At 42.8% G+C, this 23,889-nt stretch overlaps 1 protein-coding gene across 3 annotated transcripts in view; it reads left to right on the top strand.

Moving 5' to 3' along the window:
- The window catches only part of pdzd2 (PDZ domain containing 2), an 81,729-nt gene extending 60,521 nt beyond the window's left edge, over positions 1-21,208 (top strand). For 2 of the 3 annotated variants that reach the window (XM_040046521.1, XM_040046520.1), the window contains 10 exons: positions 3,191-3,294; positions 3,890-4,052; positions 5,465-6,363; positions 6,655-6,799; positions 14,430-16,635; positions 16,754-16,859; positions 16,934-17,035; positions 18,598-18,841; positions 19,110-19,244; positions 20,815-21,208. In XM_040046521.1, the coding sequence (XP_039902455.1) occupies positions 3,191-3,294; positions 3,890-4,052; positions 5,465-6,363; positions 6,655-6,799; positions 14,430-16,635; positions 16,754-16,859; positions 16,934-17,035; positions 18,598-18,841; positions 19,110-19,244; positions 20,815-21,005 (4,295 nt within the window). In that variant the 3' untranslated portion in view covers positions 21,006-21,208. The remainder of the gene's footprint in view (positions 1-3,190; positions 3,295-3,889; positions 4,053-5,464; positions 6,364-6,654; positions 6,800-14,429; positions 16,636-16,753; positions 16,860-16,933; positions 17,036-18,597; positions 18,842-19,109; positions 19,245-20,814) is intronic. The other variant, XM_040046522.1, reaches the window with a different exon arrangement.
- Positions 21,209-23,889: the final 2,681 nt, after the last annotated feature.

The raw sequence follows: 23,889 nt of genomic DNA, 5'->3' as shown, positions 1-23,889 counted from the left end.
TGAAACTTATTTCATAGTAACTTACAGGGGCTGTATTAAAGCATCATTTCTTCAGAATCACATGCAAATATTCACTAACTGTGTCCTTAGGGATTTGCTAGCTTAGTGTAGCTAATAGCTTAGCAGTTAGCCAAACCACTAGCAGCAGGCTTGTGTGTTAGGGGTTAACTGCACTTTCCTCCTTAGCTGTGCCCCAGCAGGTGACTGTGGAAGAAGTGTAGTCAAAAACAGAAGTGCCCACCAACCTGTTCAGTTCTGGGGGAAATTGATTCTGCCAGTTAATTTTCCCCAATCTGTGAAATACCTGCCAAAGAACAAAATGTGCTGGGAAGATTTTACTCTTAGAAATGTGAAACTAGAGTCCCAGCAACCATGGTCAAAGTATTCCAGGGGCCAGAGCAGGTGACACTGGAACAACTTTGAAGGCTGCATCAGCCTCTAGTCCCCTAGTATATATGTATATGTAGTGTATATGCATGTCCACATGTGGGTCTTCAAATGGCGGCTGTCCAGAAAATGATGTAACTTTTATAGATAACTTAAATGTTCAGAGGAAAACCTGTTCTTATTAGGAGAGAGCCAGCATCTATACCTCTTTGGATTTTTTAGTTCTTTCTATAAAAATTGGTGAGATTGTATAAAACCCCAGTCCTACGGTCTTACAGGCCTCTTAGGAGCTTGCCTCCTCTTGTTACCAGCACCCCCCAGTTCCCATCCACACATAAACTATCCAACAAACCACACTCTCATTGCTGTGCAGCTGATACTCAGTTTTAGAATAGAATAGAATTCAACTTTATTGTCATTGCACATGCACAGGTACAGGGCAACGAAATGCAGTTTGCATCCATCCAGAAGTGCTTTAGTGATATAGATATATTACAATATACCGTATTTTCACGACCATAAGGCGCACTGTGCTAAAAGGCGCAGTCTCAGTTATGTGTGCCCTTACTGTATTTAACACACACATAAGGCGCACTGGACCATAGGGCGCATACAAGTACCGTATGCGTATTTAAAAATAAAGCGGGAGCAAACCTGAATTCGGTACCTTACTCACATTTCTATTGCCGGTAATCGTCATCATCAACAACACACAAGCATACAAGTGTGCGTATTTAAAAATAAAGCAGGAGCAAAACTGAGTTTGGTACTCACATTTTTATTACCAATAATCGTCATCATCAACAACACACAAGCATACAAGTGTGCGTATTTAAAAATAAAGCAGGAGCAAAACAAAGTTTGGTACTCACATTTTTATCATCAATCAAACCCATCGAAGTCCTCATCCTCTGTGTCTGAATTGAACAGCTGCGCTAAATCTCCATCAAACATGCCAGGTTCACTGTCTTCACCGTCAGAGTCACTTTCCGTGCCGTGCGGCTCCTCGGAAACGATGCCGGCTTTTGCGAAAGCTCGAACAACAGTGCCAGCAGACATGTTAGCCCAAGCATCTACAATCCATTGGCAAATTGTGGCGTAACTCGCCCGGCGCTGCCTTCCACTCTTGGTGAAACTGTGGTCCCCATCGGTCATCCATCGCTCCCAGGCCGCTCGCAGCCTTACTTTGAACGGGCGGTTCACACCGATGTCCAGCGGTTGGAGTTCCTTTGTCAGGCCTCCCGAATGACAGCAAGCTCACAGTTCATTTGCTTCACAAGTTTTTTCACATCGGCTGTGAGATGGGCACGCATAGAGTCACAGATCAACAGCGATGGTGATGCGTGGAAAAAACCACCTGGTCTCCTTACATACACCTCCCTCAGCCAGTCTTTCAGCATTTCCTCATCCATCCAGCCCTTTTCATTTGCCTTAATGATGATTTCTGCTGGAAACTTCTCTTTAGGCAAAGTCTTTCGCTTAAAAATCACCATAGGCGGCAGTTTCTGTCCATTAGCATGGCAGCCAAGCACAACAGTAAAAGAAGACTTTTCATACCCCGTTGTGCGTATCGCTACCGTGCTGGTCCCCTTCTTCTCCACAGTGTGACTCACCGGGATGTCAAAAGTGAGCGGGACCTCGTCCATGTTTGTGATGTGGCTGGGCTGGATGTTTTTGTCGGCGATGTGTTTGCTGCAGTAGGAGCGGAAGATGGCCAGCTTTTCCTTATAATCTGCTGGAAGTTGCTGCGCTACCGTAGTCCCGGTCCAGATGGAAAAATGGCACCGTTTCATAAAATGAAAGCACCAAGACGGACCTCCTTGGAAATGTTCAATGTTCATCTCTTCAGCTAGTGAAACTGCTTTTAGCCGAATGGTGACCGTCGAAACGCTTCTCCCGCTCGCTCTTTGCTCGATGATCCACTGCTCGAGTCTTTCCTCCAACTCGAGCCACCTCGCCTTATGTCCGCGGAAACTCAGCTGCGTTTTCTTGACCTGCCGGAGCTTGTTTTCCAGCTCCTCCATTTGCGAACCATCGATTCGTTAATCTTAAATTCTCTCGCCGCTGCTCGATTTCCATGTTCCTCCGCGTAGCTGATGGCCTTCAGTTTAAACTGTGCTTCGTAAGCGTGTCTCTTTGCCATTTTCAGGGTTGTTAAAACAATGATGTCCTGCATAATGCACATACCTGTTCTTTTATACAGGTATGTGCGATTGTCCCGGTATATACGATCAACGCCCACACTTCACCCTTTAACGTTCTCATGGTGTTCTCTACTACGTCCTCCTTACAACACATAGGGCGCACCGCGCTATAGGGCGCGCCGCACTTTTTGAAGAAAATCTAAGACTTTTAAGTGCGCCTTATGGTCGTGAAAATACGGTATATTAGCAATAATATAGATATGTAAGTATATTAGAGAAATGGGTCTATTATGTTATAATGTACACGGTATGAGGTATGTTGTGAATATTCTATAACTATAAGTATGTACAGGCTGTAGTGAGTACAAGCTATGTACAGGCTATGAACAGGATATAAATATGAAAAACTATACAGAATATGAAATAAATAACTTTACAGAAATCTGAGATATACAGCTATACAGTTATACAGTTATTTATCTATGAATCCAGACATGACGGCCTGGATGATCTTTAATGTCCTCCCTCTAAACTCAGATAAAGCTGAGGTTAAACCTTAGAAATACAGTCACTAACTTGCTCCGTGTGGCGTGTGAAAATGATGGCATCACTGAATTCTGTATTTGTCTGGGTTTGTCTGTTGTGGTTTTAATGTGTAGGTGTGTCCTGTAAGAACACCAGCCCAGCAGTGAAGGACATGCAGGAAGACAGGTCGCCTGTTCTCAGCTGGACCATGAAGAGGTTCCTTGAGCCTGCCAGCAGGGTACGTTCTCCCGCTCTGCTCATCTCACTGAGCTAAAACACAGCAAAATCAGTGACCACACTTGTAATGTTGTCCTAGTCATCTTAATGTGCCAAAAAATTGCAAAAAAACCCCTTAATATTTCAAAAAGTATAAAAGTTATGAGCACCAAAAGAGTAGGCGTTAGCAGAAGGAGCAGAACAGTTTAAAGTTTGAATGGTGAAAATCGGATGAAAACTGAGGGAGTAGTTAACCAGCAAAGGTCTGAGCAACTAGAATAAGGTAGAAGAAAAATTAAAGAGAAACAGGAAATCAATAGTGTGAATGCCTCTGAGGCATTTATTTATTTAGTTCCAAGTTTAATTAATTAATGACTCTTTTTATTAATTAATGGTGTATTTAATCTATTCATTTTGTCACTCCTGGCCTTCCGTAGTTGGTTCTTGTTTCATCAACTTTCTTGGGGTTTTAAATAAACAGCTAATCAGTGTAACAAAGTAAATCTTACAGTTATAGTATACACCCTTTCATCCCAGTTAATGAGTTAAATGTATTTTAATAGTTTTAAACTTCCTTTCATTTCAACTTCTGTCCAATTTGGTTGTTTCTTAAACAGGGCTCCCTGAGTTCAGAGGCAGAGTTGTCTCAGTACTTCCTGCAGGAACTTTCCAGCCACTCATTCCCATCTGAATCCATGTTGATGGGCTCAGATAGTGACGATGTCCTCCACCAGATGAGCTGCATTACCTCCAAGGCTGACTGCTCATCAAAACCACATGGTAAAATGTTACTGATTAAATCCCAGGAAGACCTTTTAGGAATATTTCACAGATTTAACTTTAAAGTTTGCTTCCACCATGCTTGACATGTGAACAGGAGTTGATGAAATGAGAACTTTACTGACCTCTAAACAACACGACTGAAGTATTAAAAGGTTAACATAACTATTAGGAGTTACCAGTGATCACATTACCTGTGGCTGTTGCCATTAATACAGTGGCTACAAGCTAAGGCTAATAATAAAATGATAATATCCACTAGGAACTAGACAGGAACAATGGGATCCTACCTTCTAACTCTATTTGATCTGCAACAAACAGAAAAATGTGCTGGATTGTATCAAATGAACTCTGGACCTTTTATCTGCTCATTGTAATTGGGACAATGAGGGAATAACACACACCTGGCCATGGAACAGCTAAGAAGCCAATTGTCCCATTACTTTTGGTCCCTTAACAAGTGGGAGGCACATAGGCAAACTGTTGTAATTCCTACACTGTTCACCTGATTTGGATGTAAATACCTTCAAATAAAAGCTGACAGTCTCCAGTTAAAGCACATCTTGTTCGTTTCACTTGGAATCTATTGTGGTGGTGTATAGAGCCAAAAATGTTGTGTCAATGTCCCAATATTTATGGACCTGACTGTATGTGAATATGTATATTAGTGAAATATAAGTCCTCCACAAAGTCAGGGAAAGCCCTGTAACTTACTGTAAAACTAAATATGTTCCCTGAGACACAGAGCTACAGATCCCTGAGAGCCTTAGCCAGTCAGCTAGCAGCTGTGACCAGCACACCTGTGCAGGTAATAAAAGGACAGGTAATGTTTGCCGAGCTGTTGCACACACAGCACGCTCATTTCATCAGTTGCCAAAAGGCAACTGACCAGCGTGTCCATAATGAGCTAATACTCCTGTGTGCTACATACTACAGTGTACGCTGTACACCTGCTTACTGGTTTTTGTTGCATCACTCTGTCTCCCCCAGTTAATTTGTTTACAGCTCCGCACCGCCCAGGTGGCAGAAAATGTGCATGGTATTTGCAAACTGGTTCCCAGCTCGTAACCAGCGCACTCTGCTTTCAAGGGTGAGCATTGGTTAAAGGTCATCATGTGACTGATGCGAGCCAGATCCTTTTATTTAGCAAAATTGTGATTAATCGTTAAACTTTACTGTTGAGGGGAGCGGCCACGACTCCACACACACACACATACATTAAAAAACAAAAAAGCCAGAAGAAAAGCGCACTCGGGGCATCCAAGAGGAAAGAGCCTCAAGCCCTGCCCCCACACATGCCACCGACCATTTATGAGATTTTTTTAGAGACCAAGCATTTATCATCTCTCTTTAAACAATTACACAGCATCCAGTTTTGTAAAAATTAGCTGTAAGTTCATCTTTATTTTCAGGATTCAGCCCATCTCTGACAGAAGTGGAAGACGGCCGTGTGTACAACAACATCCAAGACCAAACCTCTGCACCTCTCAGTCACCATGTGGAGGCCGTGTGCCAGCCCATCACATGGTCCAGCCCCCCCACAGCACGCAGCCCACTTCTCTGCCAGGTGAAGTGCTTCGAGGATGACCTCAGCGATGGAGAAAATTCAGCCAGCAGCAGAAAAATCGAGCCCTTCCACAGACCCACAAAATCTGAAGCCTTTACCTGCAGTGACGTGTCACAGAGTGATTCAGCAGGTGTATTTAGCAGCTCTGTGTTAGACGGTGAAGATGGTGGAGATTTGCAGAGTGGAGGCAGAGATATACCCACAGCACTCTGTGACAGTTCCACTCAAAGTAAGGATGGTTTTCCCAATAAGTCAGAGTCACCTGGTTGTGAGTTAACCTTCATGTTCATCCACCAGCCTTTAGATCACACAGCAGGGGTGTCGAGCAGCTCTGTGCTCACTGATATGACCACCAGCAGTGAGGACTGTCCAAATCAAAGTCACGGACAGTTGGAGTCAAAGCAGTCCCCCAAGCTTGAAGCAGTGAACAGGGTCATTATGAGCACTGAAGCACCAAACCTACCCCAGAAGCAAACATCCCAAACGGATGAACCCACCCTGGCCTTGGCCCCATTCCAGCTCCCATCCCACAGCACAGGAACAAACCCCACGGTGGCTGCCGACATGATCCCCAGTCAGCTATATGAGAAGGAAGATGCCAGTGAGTTTGCAGGGATTTGTCCCATTAACACGGTGATCCTAAGAAGGAACGACGGGAATTCATTTGGGCTTGAACTGGAGATTATGTCATCACCACTGAAGCTGGTGATCGCTGGGGTGGAGCCTGGAGGTGCAGCAGAAAGGGTACGTGGGATTGCTTTCAACCCTACACCAGTGGGGTGGGGGTGGGGGGTTCCCCCCAAAAAACAAAATAAATTCAACAACACAGTTTTTAGCAATAAACTGCAAAGCAAAAAAATGATGGCTCTAGCAAAGATGCTACAAATTCAAATATATATGCAAAATTTTCTATGCACACTGAATATGAACAAGAATATTTGAATTTTCTGGTGATTCTTTAAAGGATCAAACGATTTAAGATATTAAAAATATTCCATGTAAAGGCTGAGCTTGTTTCTCTAACTGTGGTCCCAGGAGTCTGCGGGCAGGCTGCGTCCTGGAGATGAGATCGTCAAGATTGGAGATAAACTAGTTTGCTCCTCCAGCTACCAGGACATTTGTGAACTCATGCACAGCCTTCCTCTGACACTGGCCTTGGACATCAGGAGACCGATCTCAGGTAAGACGCTCACCGTGTGACTTTATTCTAAAGCTGAATAGATGAAAATGAGCAGCTCACCTGCTTCAAGAAATTACAGCCTGATGCTGTCGAGTCAGGGAGAAGATGCTGAAAGCACTGTGAAACAGGCACAGGGGACTCCAGTCTGGATTGTCCCTCATTGTGGGGTCGCAGCAGGCCTTTTATTGATCGGAGGCAGTGTTGGGAAGGATGATCTGATATCCTCGTGTTGGTGTTGTTCCCAGACCATCATGAAAATGTTGTTCCAGGTTCAACATTGCAAGTGACCAATCACATTGTTGTGACGTTATTCTTTTGCGCGCCAAGCCATTCGTGCATTTATGAAATTCCAATGTTGCAAGGACAATATCAATTCTGCTTACTGTTTATTAAAGGGTTACGGTTAGGGTTAGGGTCAGGGTCCGTTGATCGGCGGACAGAGGCGGTTTCACGCAGCTTAAGTACAGTTTTTTGTTTTACGCCGGTTTTTCCCGAAGTCGCAAAAGTATGACGTCACAACATTCTGATTGGTCACTTGCAATGTTGATCCTGGAACAACATTTAGTATGATGATCTGGGAACAACACCAACACGAGGATATCAGATCAACCGTGTTGGGAAGGTCACTTTTATAATGTATTCCACTACAGATTACAGATTACATGCCCCAAAATGTATTTTGTAACGTATTCCATTAAGTTACTCAATGTGAGTAACGTATTCTGAATACTTTGGATTACTTAATATATTGTCATGCTTTTTACAACTACACGAATGTCGCTATCACATCCTGCAGATTCTTGTTTGTTTTTCTTTACCATTTGGCTGTTAAGCCCAATTTAAGATAATATATTTAATGTAGAGGAGCAAAGACTTGGGTATGTTTGTATAAGCTGTTTTGTCTTCTTAAAGATAATAAAAAAGCACCGTCTTTCCTTAACAATATTTTTTTATTTATAAAGCTGACAAGTGGAAGAGTATTAGACAAACATAAAATCTGCCATTGAAGAGTATTTACTGTTATGGTCACCAACATCACTTAGTTAAAATCAAAAGTAGCCTGGCACAAGGAGAAAAAATATCAGCATTTTCAATGACTGTTTTCTTATTAGGACAAAAAAGGCAATATATAAAATTATACTCAAAAATGAAAAATATATTATTTTGGCATTTACTGTCAATATTATTCTTCCACCAAAAATTTTAAATTACAAAAGATTTTTCAATACAACTCAGATATTCAAACTCAATGTAACAATGAGAAATTACATTTTAAACCTTACCCTAGATATAATTTTTAAAACAAGACAATATATGTTTTAATGCAACTCAGCAACATTACCTTATGGCCATTTAACAAAGGCAAGCAACAAAGAACTGTCCGAGGTGTCAGTGCTGAACTGCTTGGTTCAAAACCTTAAATGGCCCCAAAAATCAAATAATTGGCGAACAATTGCAGTAAACATATGAGGTGCTGCTTTTTGAATGCATGCCAAAAACAAATACTAAAGACTACAAAATACTGAGGTTGCAAGCCCCATCTGTGAACAATACCAGGATAGTTTCAGCAGACTACCTACATCTGTTCCGCCTAGTCTGCAGTCCAGTAAAGGCGGTTGTAATGCAGCAAGAGCACCTGTTCAAAGTGTTTGTCTGTCATGCGGTTACGGTGTCAGGTGAAGACGAGTCCTCCGTGGCTAAAGAGACGCTCGACCGGAGCAATTGACGGCAGAGTTGTATTGTGTTTTAAGAAGAGGGCTCTGATCACTGGATGTCCCATTAATGAGGTCAATGTCTTATCTGAATCTTGAAGATACCTCTGTACCTCATCCTCCGCTGTAGAACAGGTCACCTGTGTACTCTGAAAACTGAAGAAGCTGTTGTCGTCATCATCTTCTGGCTCATTTCCCACTGAGGCATGTCCAGTGGTGCTGGTGTCATTAGAAGGTTCTGTGTTGAGGAGACGGGCCTCTTGGACCATCGTTCTTCTCATGGATTCTCTCTCATCATCAGCAAGCCACCAGAGTCGAAATTTTGGGATGGTGGATGCTGCCATCCTTGCTTCATGGGAGGCTAATACAGCTGCAAATCAAGTGTCAATTGCTTTGATGATCGCTAAGAGGATGTGAGTTGAAAATTGCACTTGTGTCAACTTTTCAGATAACTTGGCTTTCAGACTGAGAAGGGTGGGAATCACATATCCGAAGTAGCAGTTCTTTTCCCCTGGAGCAGGTTGACTGAGTAGGCAAACGGTTTCAGAGTGGCTGCATACTCTTTGAGAAACACTGTCTCTTGAGGATGCAGTTTTGCCACCTTCAGATGTTCACAGATTTCATTGAGCTGACTTTCAGGTAGATTCATTAGCTTCTCGATTGCATGGTACTCTGAGCTCCACCTAGTCATTGAAGGTACAACACATCTCATTTGGGCAATTTCTTCAATTACCTCAGAAGCACCTGATGAGTGATGAGCCTTATTCCAGATGGCTGCACATTTTGCCCTTGCACTCCTGTATAATTTTCTGGAAACACCCTGCTGTGAAGCAGCTTTATCAAGGTCAGTCGTGGCAATGAGATTTAGTGTGTGCGCAGCACATCGATGGTGTGGTGGCAAAAAGAAGTTCAGCTCCTCGTGTTCTTGCTCCTCCTCAAGTACTGTAGTGACATCATGAAATTGTACATCACCTGTGTCTTCCAGATCATCTTCTGTTTTTGAATCTCCATATTCATTGAAAGCTTTTACAGAATTGCTCCCATTGTCTGTGACTGTAGCACTAACCTTGCCTCGGATATGGAATTCAGCATGAACCTGACTTATTTTGGCGGCAATAACATCAACCGCAACCGTAGCTTGCCTCCACCAGTGTGTGAATGTCAGAGTGAATGAATAGTGGCATTGTAAAGCGGTTTGGGTGCCTTGAAAAGCGCTATATAAATCCAATCCATTATCATAAATGTGATGGCCTCTTATCCTCTCACATGCCAGTGCAGCAGACCTGCAATCCAATGTGTCTGACTCGATCCAGTGACATGTGATGCCAATGAAACTTCTGTGATGCGCAGTCCAGATATCTGCTGTTGTGCACACATTTTGAGTATGTAGAAGAATTTCAGTTATTGCTTCGTTCATTTTTTGGAAAGGTTTTCTCAACACGAGTCATCAATGTTTTTCTGCAAACAGGACTCCTGCCCCCACTTAGTCCTTCAACCATCTTACGGAATGAGGTGTTCTCAACAGTAGAAAAGGGCTGCACTTCATTGACTATGAAGTCAAATACCAAGGAATTTACTCTCCTTTGGCTGATGGCTGGAGTGCTAAGGATGGCTTGTTTGAGAGGAGGAGAGGCTGTGTCTTTGCCACTTTGTTCATCACCATGATCCGATGTGTTTGCTTTGGGTAAACTGCGTATAACCCTGGGATGCGTCCTCTGGAAAAAAAAAAAGAGAGACCGACCAAAAGATAAAATATTACTGATGAAGAAATAGTTTTGTATTCGAGATCACTGCAAAAAGTGCAGCCTTACCTAATGTCCACTAAGGTTGGGCGATTAGACGAATATATCGACTATCAACAATAGGTTGAGCCTTTTGCCGATTGTGTTTACAAGACGAATTTTTTAATTTTTTTGCCCATGAGTAAGTATAATAATAATGTTGGTTGAAGGCAAGAGAAGCAGTCAACGGGAAATATAATAGTGATGTTTTAACGGCATGAACAAATGCAGCGATTCATTTACTCAAACTCAGAATGAAAGAACAGCAGTAGTCTATGTTCAGGAAAAAACTAAACATTTAATTTAAATAAAGAAACCGCAATGGTGGGTAGGGATACAAAGAAACTGTCTTCTTCTTCCACTTTAACTGTGTTCCAGTGTTTATGTCTTAGACACTCGACCAAACAACAAATAAGTTAAAAACCAAAATGTCACTTCCAGCGACCATAAAAAAATATCAGAGGTAAAGTTAAGGTTTTTTGTGCAATTTGGTGCATCTCAAATAAATAAATAAATAATCCAAAAAAGTAGCAATGTTAATACAGAAACTCCAACAAGGAAAACTTTCTATTTATGTTCTAGATGCGCAAATCAGTCTGTGCATGATTACATTACTCCACCCACTAACAAGTCACCTGCGCGAATATGTTGGTTATCATCATTTGTTTGACTGACGATTGTTGGTTGGAAAATTTTTAAATCTCGCCCAACCTTAATGTCCACCTTACTGTTAATCATTTTGGGATTGCTTTCAGAACTGCACATGATAATTTGAAGCTAGCAGGTTGTTAATGCTATCCATCAAGTTTAACAATCTATGAACTAACTTTAGCTAACGTCAGCTAACATTAATAATAATAATAATAATAATGGATTGGATTTATATAGCGCTTTTCAAGGCACCCAAAGCGCTTTACAATGCCACTATTCATTCACTCTCACATTCACACACTGGTGGAGGCAAGCTACAGTTGTAGCCACAGCTGCCCTGGGGCAGACTGACAGAAGCGAGGCTGCCATATCGCGCCATCGGCCCCTCTGGCCTCTTAGCTGATGTCAGCTAACAATGTTAGCTAAAATCACAGCAATATCACATCGAAGCTACTGAAGTGGCACATAGCCCAGGTAGCTACCACAACTAAAATGAGATATTTGCAGTAGGCTAACGTTAGTTTTTAAAAATAACTTACTTGATTTGTTAGGTTGGAGGTGGAGTTTTTGGCGAGGAGAGCATCTTCTTTTTTTGCATTGCACTGTTAAATTTCGCCCATCCCTTTCTTCTTTGAATATGAAATGGTGTTGGAACTTCCAAGTCCGAAACTCTGTTGCGCTGGCGCTGGCTCCGGGTCCATCGTGTGATTGACGCCACCAACAGGACGCGTTTTCTTTTTACAGCCTCTTCTCGCGTGTTTTGTTTGGGTTTCCAGCCGCAATGCGCAGCGTGGAATGACCAGAATTACAGAGGACCGCCATGTAATCCATTTATAGCAAAGTAACTGTATTCTAAATTCCACCCTTTTAAACAGTAACTGTAACGGAATACAGTTACTCATATTTTGTATTTTAAATACGTAACGGCGGTACATGTACTCTGTTACTCCCCAACACTGATCGGAGGGTTGGTGGTTCAATCCCTGCTGAATATACTGGACGGGATACTAAACCCAACTTGCTCTCTGATGCATCCATCGGAGTGTGAATGTCTCTGATTGTTAGATAGAAAGCAGATAAATAGAAAAAGTTTTTGTGTGAATGGATGAAAGAGCCTAGTTGTGTAAAGCTTTGAGAAAATAGAAAAGCTCCATTTAAAAACCGTATGTATGGACTGCCCAGCTGATTGGCCAATGTCAGACGAGAATAAAAACAAACATTGGCTACTCAGAGCTTTAGACTCTTCCTTCCACCCAACCCTTTCTACATTTCCTCAGTGCAGTAATAATATGTTTATAGCTGCTGTGGTCTGCGTCTCATCACACAGTTGTTGTCTTTGCATTGGGGAAGAAGCACTAACAATATACAGGCTGGATTCCTGATTAGATGCTCAGCTACACTAAGCAGCTGAACATGTCACTTCTGTCACGCTACACTGCTCGTTCACTTTCTGCAGCCTGCCCATCAGCTTACACTCAAACCTCCAGCTGCTGGGAGGAAAACCGTCTCCACTTAATGGTTACGACATGATTAAATCTTATATTTGTGTGTCTTTGAATGTGCGCTTACACTGCTGTGTAGTGCTGTTTCTAAGCCACCAGGTAGTGTTACTCTTTAAGCTTTCACATAGACTGCTGTGTGTTTTCCTTTAATGCTGACCTCAGATGTAGGATCAGCATCCCCGCTCTCTCCTCCCCAAAGCAACCTGCACGCCTCTGACTCTCTGTTCACGGTGACTAACCTTTACATTTTACTTTTAATGACCAATATTAGATTTGCCCTGTAGCTTCACACTAGGTGTAGTGTAACATTAATCTTTATGTAACACAGAGATTGCTGTGGGGCACTAAAACGGGGAGTCTTTCCACATGTCTGTTTTAAAGCCATCATGTCTCTCTGAGTAAACATGTCATCATAGATCAACATTACTGATAAGCAGGCGAAGGAAAAAGGAGGAAAAGTCACTTCCTCTGATGATAACCTGTCCATATACGCTGCTCCTGACAGTTTCAGTTCTGTAACTGGTAAACAGAGACTTCTTCACATCTTTGCATGTTAGACACTAAAGTGCAAACATGTGTAATACAAGAGAGAGCAGTCGATCATGTGACTTCCTGGATCAGCCACAGCAATGTCTCCAGCTAAGTCCTGCAGTTGACCAGCTGAGTATACATCTGTGTAGCTTTAGTCTTTCCTTATGAGATTGTAGATTATAATATAATGCAACCCTTTTGATGCATATCACTGTATCATATGTAATAGTATTGTACAGTGTGGCTGTATGCATTCCCTCTGTATATTAGGAGTCAGCAGTTCACAGCAATGACTGTATCAAATATAACACAGTTGATAGAGTCATTGGTTCAAATCAGAGAGAAATCCATTCGGGTTCATTTCACGCCGCTAACATGAGAAAAGGTCTTTAATCACTTCACCTTCATGACGGCGCCTCACCTCTCATGTAACAGGCTGAATTACATAGATACATGTTATATAGTGGTGCAGCGGATCGCGGTTGATCCGTAATCTGAACCGATCCCACTCCACGGTTCGGCACGCACGTGGTCCGAAGATTCAAAAAAGAAGAAAAAAAAGTATGTGTATGGTGCGCGTGGTAGGTCTGTCAAGCGATAGCTATGGCCAGCGCTAGCGGTCCAAGTGGAGGAGCAGAGGAGTTTGTGGCATTTAAGCAGCCCTTTGCTGCCCAGCCCGACCGGGCTAAAGCTATTACAGAAGGTGTTGGGGTGTTTAGCTGCAGACGGGAGGCCGTATTCTGTTGTGCAAAACAAGGGGTTTAAACTATGATGAACGTGCTTGAGCCACACTATGATATCTCGTTGCGCGTCCACTTTAGTGGCAAGATCATTCCAAGCATGTATGAGCAGGAGAAGTTTAAAGTTATGGCTGAACTGTCCCAGGCATCTTCTGTTGCCCAACTACTACAAATGGGCGGAGCTCCAGGGCAACGGAAAGCTACGTGACCGTGACCGCTCATTATATCACAGCGGAGTGCGATGTAATGAGCGGTGTGTATTATTGTAGGGTCTACCTTACAATATAAAGCACCTTGAGGCGACTGTTGTTGTGATTTGGCGCTTTATAAATAAAACTGAATTGAATTGAATTGAGTGGTAGATACAAAGCCCTATACTGCACTATATTGTACCATAATTTTTTTTAATAACTGCGTGGAATGAGTCTTGAGTTGAATGTTTTTAACAGGCAAAAAATACTTCAATAAGTAAATGTTAAATTTTTGTCTTTTTTCTTTTTTTGCTGATCCGAAAATTGATCAGATCCAAACTGTGAGATTTTTGATCCGTTGCACCACTAATATGAACACATAAATAATTAAACTTACACATCAAATTATATCATATAAATTACAATTCACTGGTTTCATATTTAAAAAAATATGTAATGTAAATTATTCGTTGTTACCAACCTCCTCTCATTCGATCCTGATCTTTTCATGTCTTGTGCCAGCTGTAGATCGACTGCTCAGCCTGAGAGGGACTGTGTGGTCACAGAGCAGTGATGGATCCACAGTGGATCCAGCCAAATCTGTTCAGGGGGGGACTGATCAAGTAATAAGAACACATTTAGGAAAAGCCACAATCCAACCAGACTGTAACTTGCCCATCGTCAATGTAGACGACGTGTTATCAGATGTGAGCCACGACACCAGTGAGGAAATATCATGTGATGAGCCTGAAACCTGCTGTCCAGGCCAACATGGTGCAGCCCTGTGTGAGAAGCCTCCTTTGGAAGCCAGAGATGAAAAGGGTGCTGCCTTTCTGATGAATAAATGTGTGAACCAACAGAAAGAAGGCAGCTCTGCAGTTTTCAGCGGATCAGGTCCAGAAAAATCAAATCCTAGTTGTAAACACATGGATCCCACTGCAGATGTCAGTGGTTCAAACAGTGACTGCAGTGCAGTGGTAAAGAACATGGCAGATGGTATTGGTGGTGTCTCTTCTACACGGTCACCATGCCAGTTTCTTAACAGTACAGCACCTGTTTCTGCTACAGAGCCACACTTTGACAGAGTTAAAGCGTGTGCAGCATCCAGACACACGAGCGTTTACAGAAACCATGCTCCACCAGCAGCCCACTCCGTCACTGAAAAGCTGCATGCAGACGTCTCCCAAAGATCAGATTTACTGAGGTGTGACGACACACAAACATATTCAGTGGAATCCAACCCCTCAGGCTCCAGGCTATCCAAAATGTCAGCGTCAGTGAGCAACAATCACAAAGTCATGCAGTGTAAAGATACGTTAAAGCCTGACGCTCGCTCCTTACCTAAGACAAGCTCAAAGCTGAAACACCTCGGTTACTCAGACAGTCCTGTGTGGAGGAGTAACTTCAGACTTCAGGTTGAAAGTGGTCCTTCCACACTTAAAGGTTTGAGTATTAAAAAGAAGAACAGCCCAGAGGAGCCTCTTCAAAAACTGTTGGGGAGTCCAGTCCCTGCAGATACAAAGGCTTCCTTCAGACAGTCAACAAATCCAGCAGCTGTGGTAACCATTGGGATTTTGAAGCCCACTAACCAGCCTGATGTCAGGAGTGGCCTAGCTGTGGCCGGAGCAGGTGACACAAAGCAAATAATGACTGAGCATGGAAATTCAGATGGAGCTTTGCAAACTGTGCAGCTGCCCAAAAAAGATATGCACGTAGGTTACGAAGCAAAAGCTGAATCACATGGACCTGCCACTCAGAGGACATTCATGGAAGTGCGACTGTCTTCCTCATCATCATCATCAGCAGCAGCAGCAGCTATGTCACATAGAGACAAAAAGGTTTCAAAAGAAAATAAACACAGAAATGATACAGATGCACGATTAGCAGCAATGCATTCATCCACTGTCACCGCAGAAGAAAGAACAGCTGCCTCGGTCACCAACACAGCATTTCATTCACTGTCTTCTACAGCAGCTCATTCAACAAGTAAAGGTTTCAAACCTGTGACAGTTATGGAGACAGAAGAGACAGCGAAGTCCAGCACATCCAGACTGTCCACACAGACCCTGTCCGCACAGACCCTGTCCGCACAGACCCTGTCCGCACACACTGCCTCGTCTGCAGATTACAGTCCTTTCTCTGTCCGACATAAAATCAAATCCTTTGAGAATCTGGCTAATGTTGACAAGCCCCTGGTGAAAAGCAGTGATCCTCAGCCGTATGCGCTGGCATATAGAGCCCCGCTGAACCAAAGGATTGCAGGTTATATGGAACTGGTTAATGCTGTTGACTTCCGGACACGGCAAAGGAGTTTTAGCTCTTATGTGGAAAATCTGCTTCCAGCCACATCCTGTTCTCTTCGTCTTCGTAAGTCTTCTGAGAATGAAGTTCACAAAGCTCCAGATGGGGCTGCACCACACACTCCTCCAGTGCTGCGCAAGAAACATGGCAGACTTCTCTACAGTAGGTTACGGCAGCTCAGGGCTCTCAGCATGCCTGAGCTGGAAAAACTGTGCAAAGAGGACGCTGCAGGAGGGCGCAGCAATGCAGATAAAACAGACTCTGACACCCAGTCCACTATAGCCCCAGTGACTGACAGCTTTCCAACCTGTGCAACTCCAATGAAAGCAGATTTGAACAGCGTTAACCACAGTGAGGCTGAAGTCACTGAAGAGACTGCTCAGAGGACCCGAGAGACCCATGGCCGGCAGCTCGGCTGGTCCATCAGGTGAGACTTTAAACCAGTCATTGTAAATCACAGCAGCTGCTTTGCTCCAAACATAACTGTGAAATGTGGGTGAAAAAAACACATTAAATGTCCTGATTCGATGGCTTTTTCTCTGCAGTTTAGAGGAGCTATCGGCTTCACCTGTGAGTCAGTGTAAACTGCAAACACTGCTGTCCTCACTAACAGCGAAAGCTTACATATCAACCCTGCTTCAGCAAACCAAGGTAATGTCTCACTGCAGATACAGAGTCCAGCTGAGTTTGAGTTTTCTTTATTTGTCTCTCTGTGTGTTTTGCAGACTAACAGAAATACTCGTCTTGTTGTCCTGAGTAAAGGAGAAGGTTCAGGACTTGGTTTCAGTATTGCTGGAGGAGTTGACCTCGAGCAAAAGGACATAACTGTAAGTACAAGATGTTGAATCTCTGTTCAGATTCACATCCTTCAGATTTAAACAATAATGTACGGTGACTGTTGCAACAATTTAAAGTACATTTTCTTGCACATTCATTTACTTGCCTTGAATGGCTCACTAAGATATGAAGATTCAGTTAGTCCAGAAAATCTCAAGAAAAGTTTCTTCAAGAGCAAAATGCACCAAACAGCGTGACAAAGCCCACTCTGCTGAGGGAAAGTTCATTAGAGTCACCAGCTACAGAGGTCAAAGGTTACCAGCAGCTCAGATTACAAAACACAACAAGCCTTTCAAAACTTCAAGCAGCAGACGTTTGAGGACTTACAGGATCTATAAGGACTTACAGGACGTTTGAGGACTTACAGGATCTATAAGGACTTACAGGACGTTTGAGGACTTACAGGATCTTTAAGGACTTACAGGACGTTTGAGGACTGACAGGACGTTTGAGGACTTACAGGACGTTTGAGTACTTACAGGATCTTTAAGGATTTACAGGACCTTTGAGGACTTACAGGATCTTTGAGGACTTACAGGACCTTTGAGGACTTACAGGACGTTTGAGGACTTACAGGATCTTTGAGGATTTATAGGATGTTTGAGGACTTACAGGATCTTTGAGGATTTATAGGATGTTTGAGGACTTACAGGATCTTTGAGGACTTACAGGACCTTTGAGGACTTACAGGACCTTTGAGGACTTACAGGACGTTTGAGGACTTACAGGACCTTTGAGGACTTACAGGACCTTTGAGGACTTACAGGATCTTTGAGGACTTACAGGATCTTTGAGGACTTACAGGACGTTTGAGGACTTACAGGATCTATAAGGACTTACAGGACGTTTGAGGACTTACAGGATCTTTAAGGACTTACAGGACGTTTGAGGACTTACAGGACGTTTGAGGACTTACAGGATCTTTAAGGACTTACAGGACGTTTGAGGACTGACAGGACGTTTGAGGACTTACAGGATCTTTGAGGATTTATAGGATGTTTGAGGACTTACAGGATCTTTGAGGACTTACAGGACCTTTGAGGACTTACAGGATGTTTGAGGACTCACAGGACCTTTGAGGACTTACAGGACCTTTGAGGACTTACAGGGTCTTTGAGGACTTACAGGGTCTTTGAGGACTCACAGGACCTTTGAGGACTTACAGGATGTTTTGCTAACATTTTGGTGCCACAGCACAGCTTCAGGTCCAGTGGAGTCTTGATGGCTCAGCCCTGTTTTGGCAGCAAAGGGGGACTGACACAATATTAGGCAGGTGGTCATAATGTTGTGTTTGATCAGTGTACTTAATTAGTTCATGGCAGATGCAGAAAGGACTGGTTAACCTGAGAGCAACAGTGATCGACTGAAGTCAGTCACATATTGCTCAGTGAGTAACTGTCACTGTTGCACCAACTCACCGTGACCTCTCACAGTTTTGTAAAGGCCATGATCCTCCAATAATTCAGGAGACCCATCTGCTTAATGAACACATAATAAATGTATTTAATACATGACTGAATGATATGTATTATTAATATGTTTTTGTCCTCAGGTTCATCGGGTCTTCACGAAAGGTGCAGCTGGTCTTGAAGGTACAATCCAAAGAGATGACAGCATTTTATCCATAAATGGCACCAGTCTGGAGGGTAAAACACATGCAGAGGCTAGATCCTGTCTTCATCAAGCCAAGCAGTCCAACCAGGTCTTAGTGGTCATTCACAGAGACAAAGACAGTGTGCTGTGTATCTCTGACAGACAAGCCTCGGCTACCCAGAAGTCTTTGGAGCGTAGCGGAGGTAGGTTTCCATCTCCAGTGGGTACACAGAGCTTCCTGGAATATTCTCATTGGCTGTAACGTCGGTTTTAAATCACTCTGATGCTGACTGACTTAGAGTACTTCTTTCGTCAGAGCATTTGACCCTTTTAAATACAAACATTAACCTTGCAAACAGCTCTGCCCGTGGTGTGGTTTCTGCAATCAGCTGAAGTCCAGCGGTCAGCAGCAGCATCCTCTCTTAGGTTTATATCTAACTTCTGTCCTTCTTGGTGTGGGATGTCTTTCAGCTGTGGATGTCAGTCCAGATGGTGCTGTAACAGTGGAGCTTCATAATACTTCTGTTGGACTGGGCTTCAGTCTGGAGGGGGGCAGGTCTTTGAGCCACGGAGACAGGCCTCTCACTGTCAAACGCATCTTTAAAGGTGACTTTTTCTTCTCAGACAAAATGCACACACACTGTGACGTCACAGTGTGTGTGCCGCTGTTAACAATGAACACAAGGTTTCCATGTGACGTAAACTGTGTCTTTGTAACTGCTGGTGTCACAGACGATAATGTTAACATGAATACTGATTCTTGTTTGTTAAAGATTTTATCACATAAACCTTCGGGCTCAAACATAAACATAATGCTACATAGATAACTAGCTTAGCAAACAAATTCAGTCTGGTGTGAATCACAGGGAACATGACTAAAGTCGTTTTTCAGTGTACACTCCTTCCTGGTTTCATTCATGCTTTCTTAAAAAAATCCCAAAAAGGTCATTCTCTTATTTTGTAGGTGCATTTGTAATGAACAGCAGGGATCAGGGGATAGGGCACACTCACTGCAATTCTTGGGACTTTAATCATGAAGCTACAGCAGCAGTTCTGTTTGCATTTGCACAAACTTAACGTATATTTTTCCGGGTCTTTAGCCACAGACACAGATACTTTCATCAGTGGGACACAGAGTGGACGCTACCTTTGTGTTCGTTCATTCAGTAAAAGTTAGTGATTGAAGCCGACTTCAGTGCAGTGTTTGAGCATCAGAAGAGAAAGTAAACACAGCCATCACAGTGAGATCAGTTTATTTTCTTTACCCCTAATTTCTTTAAGAGCTTTAATAGCTGTAGTGCTACTGGGAGAAACACAAAATCTAAGCTGTTTACACTGTGTCTGCCTTAAATCAAACAACGTGACTGTTAGAACAGCATTGACATTTCTGTTTGGATGGAAACTTGTTTCCCCCACAGCATTTTCCTCTTGTGGTCAAAATTTGTTGCATAACTTAAAATTTGTGGCACTTGGGTTAGCACAGTTACCTCACAGTAGGAAGGTCCTGAATTCAGTTGTCTGTTTGCACGTTCTCCCCGTGTTTGCCCGGGTTCTCTCCGGCTTCATCCCACAGTCCACAGACATGCAGTCAGTCGGGTTGGGTTAACTGGTCATTCTAGATTGTCCACAGGTGTAAATGTTAGTGTGAATGGTTGTCTGTCTTTCTGTGACAGACTGGTCACCTGTCCAGGGTTTACTCTGCCTCTCGCCCTATGATAGCTGGGATAGGCTCCACCCCCCTGCGACCATGATAAGGATAAACAGAAGAGGATGAATAGATGGAACGCTGGAAAGTTCAACAAAATCAAACTTTACATTTGTTGAACTTTGACCTCAGTGACCATGACAGCTGCATGCGTGTTTTCTTGGAACGGCCACACTGAAAGTAATGATTGCAGTGTATCCTGTGTGAAAGTACCTTTATTATTTATTTAAACACAAATCTTTGACTTAATTCAAATAATGAGAGTCTGTGAGATATGCATATATTAGAGGAGAAATCAGAGGCTTAAATCTGACAGACACTGACAGGGACGGTTGGTTATAGCCAGGTGAATGGCCATCTCTCAAATCATAGCTATAATTTGAATATATCTTCAGCGTGTAGATCATAAGTAGACCAGAGTAAAATAAGGAGCTTTATCTGAGTCTGAATTGCTGTTCATGTCTAACACAGGAGGAGCTGCAGAGCTTTCCGGGCTTATCGAGGTTGGCGATGAAGTCCTGTCTATCAATGGCTGTTCTCTGGAGGGACTCATGCACCATGATGCCTGGAAAATGATCAAAGCCACTAATGAAGGGCCTAACCAGCTCCTCATACGCAAGCAGAGCAATGTGATGGTAAAAAACAAGGAAACGAAGTCCTGACAGGCTCTACTGTTCAAGCGGATACGTTTAAAAAAAGCAGTTATACATTTTGATGGTTGGACTTTTTGGTTAGCCTTTTTAAAATATCTTTGTATTTAATAATTGGCTGGACACTATTGTGGTGCATAATACGTAATTATGATTTTTCGAATGAAGAGTTCAGTTTATTTATAATAAATTAACTTTTGAACACTCAGAAATAATACATTTGTAAGGCATTCCTTTTTTAAAATAAAGTTGATATGTTGACAGAAAATTTGCAGGTGACTGTGGCTCTAGCATTCCAGCTTATACATCCACACTATATGCCTCTGTACCTACTCACCTATATGGACATCAAGACGAGGGAGCTCTTTGCCATTAATGGAGGAGTTCGGGTATCGGGTATGAAGGTAGCCGATATGGACAATGGCTCCATCCGGTGCTGCAGCCATCTTTCCGGTGCTGGACACAGATATGTATATTTATACATGTGTATATATATACACACACATGTATATACATGTGTGTGTATATTAGAGCAGGGCGATATGACCAAAAATATTTATCACGATATATATTTGAAAATTTGCGATAACGATATAACTGACGATATAATTGATGCGAGACAAAATACAACTCCACAACATTACTAGCGCAAAAAGACAACCTTCCATTTATTTTCACTTAAACAAGAAGCTGGTTTTTATGTACATTAAAGCTTTATAAAAATGTAACAGTGCAAATGCAAATTCCTTGCTGAAAGTTTAACCAAAAGGCATTTCCAGTAGAAATGGGCTGACATATCCTGAGCATAACCATGTATAATATCCACTGAAGTTAAAAAGAGGTGCTTTGCAACATTAAACTGCAGTGTGCAGTAGGTATTTTTTTGGACCATAAGGTGCACAGGATTATAAGGCACATTAAGCGAAACAAAGCAGTCACATAAATCAAACTTTATTAAACTCATTCTTCTTGCTTCCTCCACTTCTGTACCATTGATTCATTAATGTTGAATTCTCTGGCAGCTGCTCTATTCCCATGTTGTTGCAGTATATGAATGACTGACCTCGTATTGTGGATGGATTATCTCAGTTGTTCTCCTGACTGAAGTTTGGTCCGTTTACAGCATCCTGCCATGCGATTGCATTTGTCTCTAACTATCAGGAACCTTAACGTTAACTTTTATAAGTGGAAAAGTGTTAGTGTTCGTCCTCCAGCTTCACTGTTTATGTTATGCTAACATAGCTGTGTCGCTAGCGATCACGTAGCACATCATTATATACCAGCTAGCCCAACTTCAGTAACCCTACAAACGTCACTGCTGTTTAGTTTCCTGTCTTCATTTATGTTGGAAGTGATAGCAGAGCTGTACGTTTGAATTTTTTCAGAAATCTCTCAGTCAGAACATGCAATATCATGCTTAGGTAACTAGCGAAACTAGCGAGCTACCTTCCGCTAGCTTCCTGCTAACTTCTAACTCCGTTAAATGTAATAAATTTTGTTTTCATGGATGCCTGGAAGTTAAACTTCATAGTTACACCTGGTAAAGCAGCAATGCTGATCGTTTTTTAAAGATGAAAGAATTTAGACAGTTTTTAACTCTCAGTGATGCTGCAGTGTTGTGTGATCTGAAACATATGGAGTTTAGGACCCAGATTACTCCCAGATTTAAGAGCGTCCGACAAATACGACAATAACGGTGTGTTCACACCGGACGCGATGGACGCGAATAGAGCGTCAGGTTTACATGTAAAGTCAATGGAAAGGCGCGATGACACGCGATTGCGGGTCCCGCGAAAATTCGGAAGCAGATTTGCGTCGCGAAAACGGCGAAACGCGTGAAACGCGCGTCAGTGTAGCGCATCTGGCGCGTTTGACGCGCTTGACGCGCGAATAAAACCACGCGCGTGAGTTTTTGTGTTGCATTTTGTGCATACGCGCGTTTCGCGTCTACCGCTTGAGTTGGAAAAATCTGAACTCCAGCGTCAAATCGCGCCGCGACAACCAATCAGGAGCCTGGTGACGTGGCTGTGACCTAGGTCAAAGGGGCAGATCCAGCCAAAGCCCTTCATACTCCAATGGAGGGAAGGCTAATCAATGCAGTAGCAAACAACTCGGAGCTGTACGACACCAGCTGCTTTCTGTACCGAGACAGGAATAAAAAGGACCGAGCTTGGAGGAAGATATGTGAAGAGATCGGGCAACCTGGTAAGTTCATTCATTTCTCTTTTGAAAGTTTTTACTGACCCGGGGAAGCCGCACAAAAGCTAGCAAGCCACCGCTATTTTCCCACTGACGTACAAATACCGTTCTGCTTTTATGCATGTTGTCATTTAGGAATATATTTTATTGTTTATTAATAAACAGCACACAGTGGTCCCGCTCATCCGTCACTGCTTCGCTTTTTCGCTGATTTTTTTATTGCACCGTACAGCATTGCATTCTGCAGCCTGATTGACAAATCTGCTCCGTGTCATGTCTCCTGCGCTTGCCAAATTTATCACGTTTGGTTTTGATAACCATCACGTCCAATAGAAAAAACAGCACAAAAACACCCATAACTATGAGCCTCATTCGGAAATAGACACCTGCACCGCGAGGGAAAAAGGCTCACGAAAGTGGCGGGCAGATGAAGACAAAACGCGGCATAATAATACTTTTACATTTTGCAATCTACAAAGGTTTGCACTTTGGTCACAGTTCTCACAATTGATTCTCAATGTTCATGTGTGTGTGTGTAAACAGTGTATAAAGTGCGTGACCAGGGGTTAGTTATTCTGAGAACCCCTGCTGCAATAAATGAGGGACCACTGTCTACTCTACGATTATTATATTCAACCTGTTAACATTTAATACTGTATTGATAGAACCAACTGATTCTGCAGCAGAGCATCCCCTG

The sequence above is a fragment of the Simochromis diagramma genome, unplaced genomic scaffold, assembly GCF_900408965.1.
Source record: "Simochromis diagramma unplaced genomic scaffold, fSimDia1.1 OVJJ01000005.1, whole genome shotgun sequence".
Taxonomy (NCBI): domain Eukaryota; kingdom Metazoa; phylum Chordata; class Actinopteri; order Cichliformes; family Cichlidae; genus Simochromis; species Simochromis diagramma.
The sequence above is the reverse complement of the archived record's forward strand: the minus strand, read 5'-3'. Positions and strand labels throughout refer to the sequence as shown.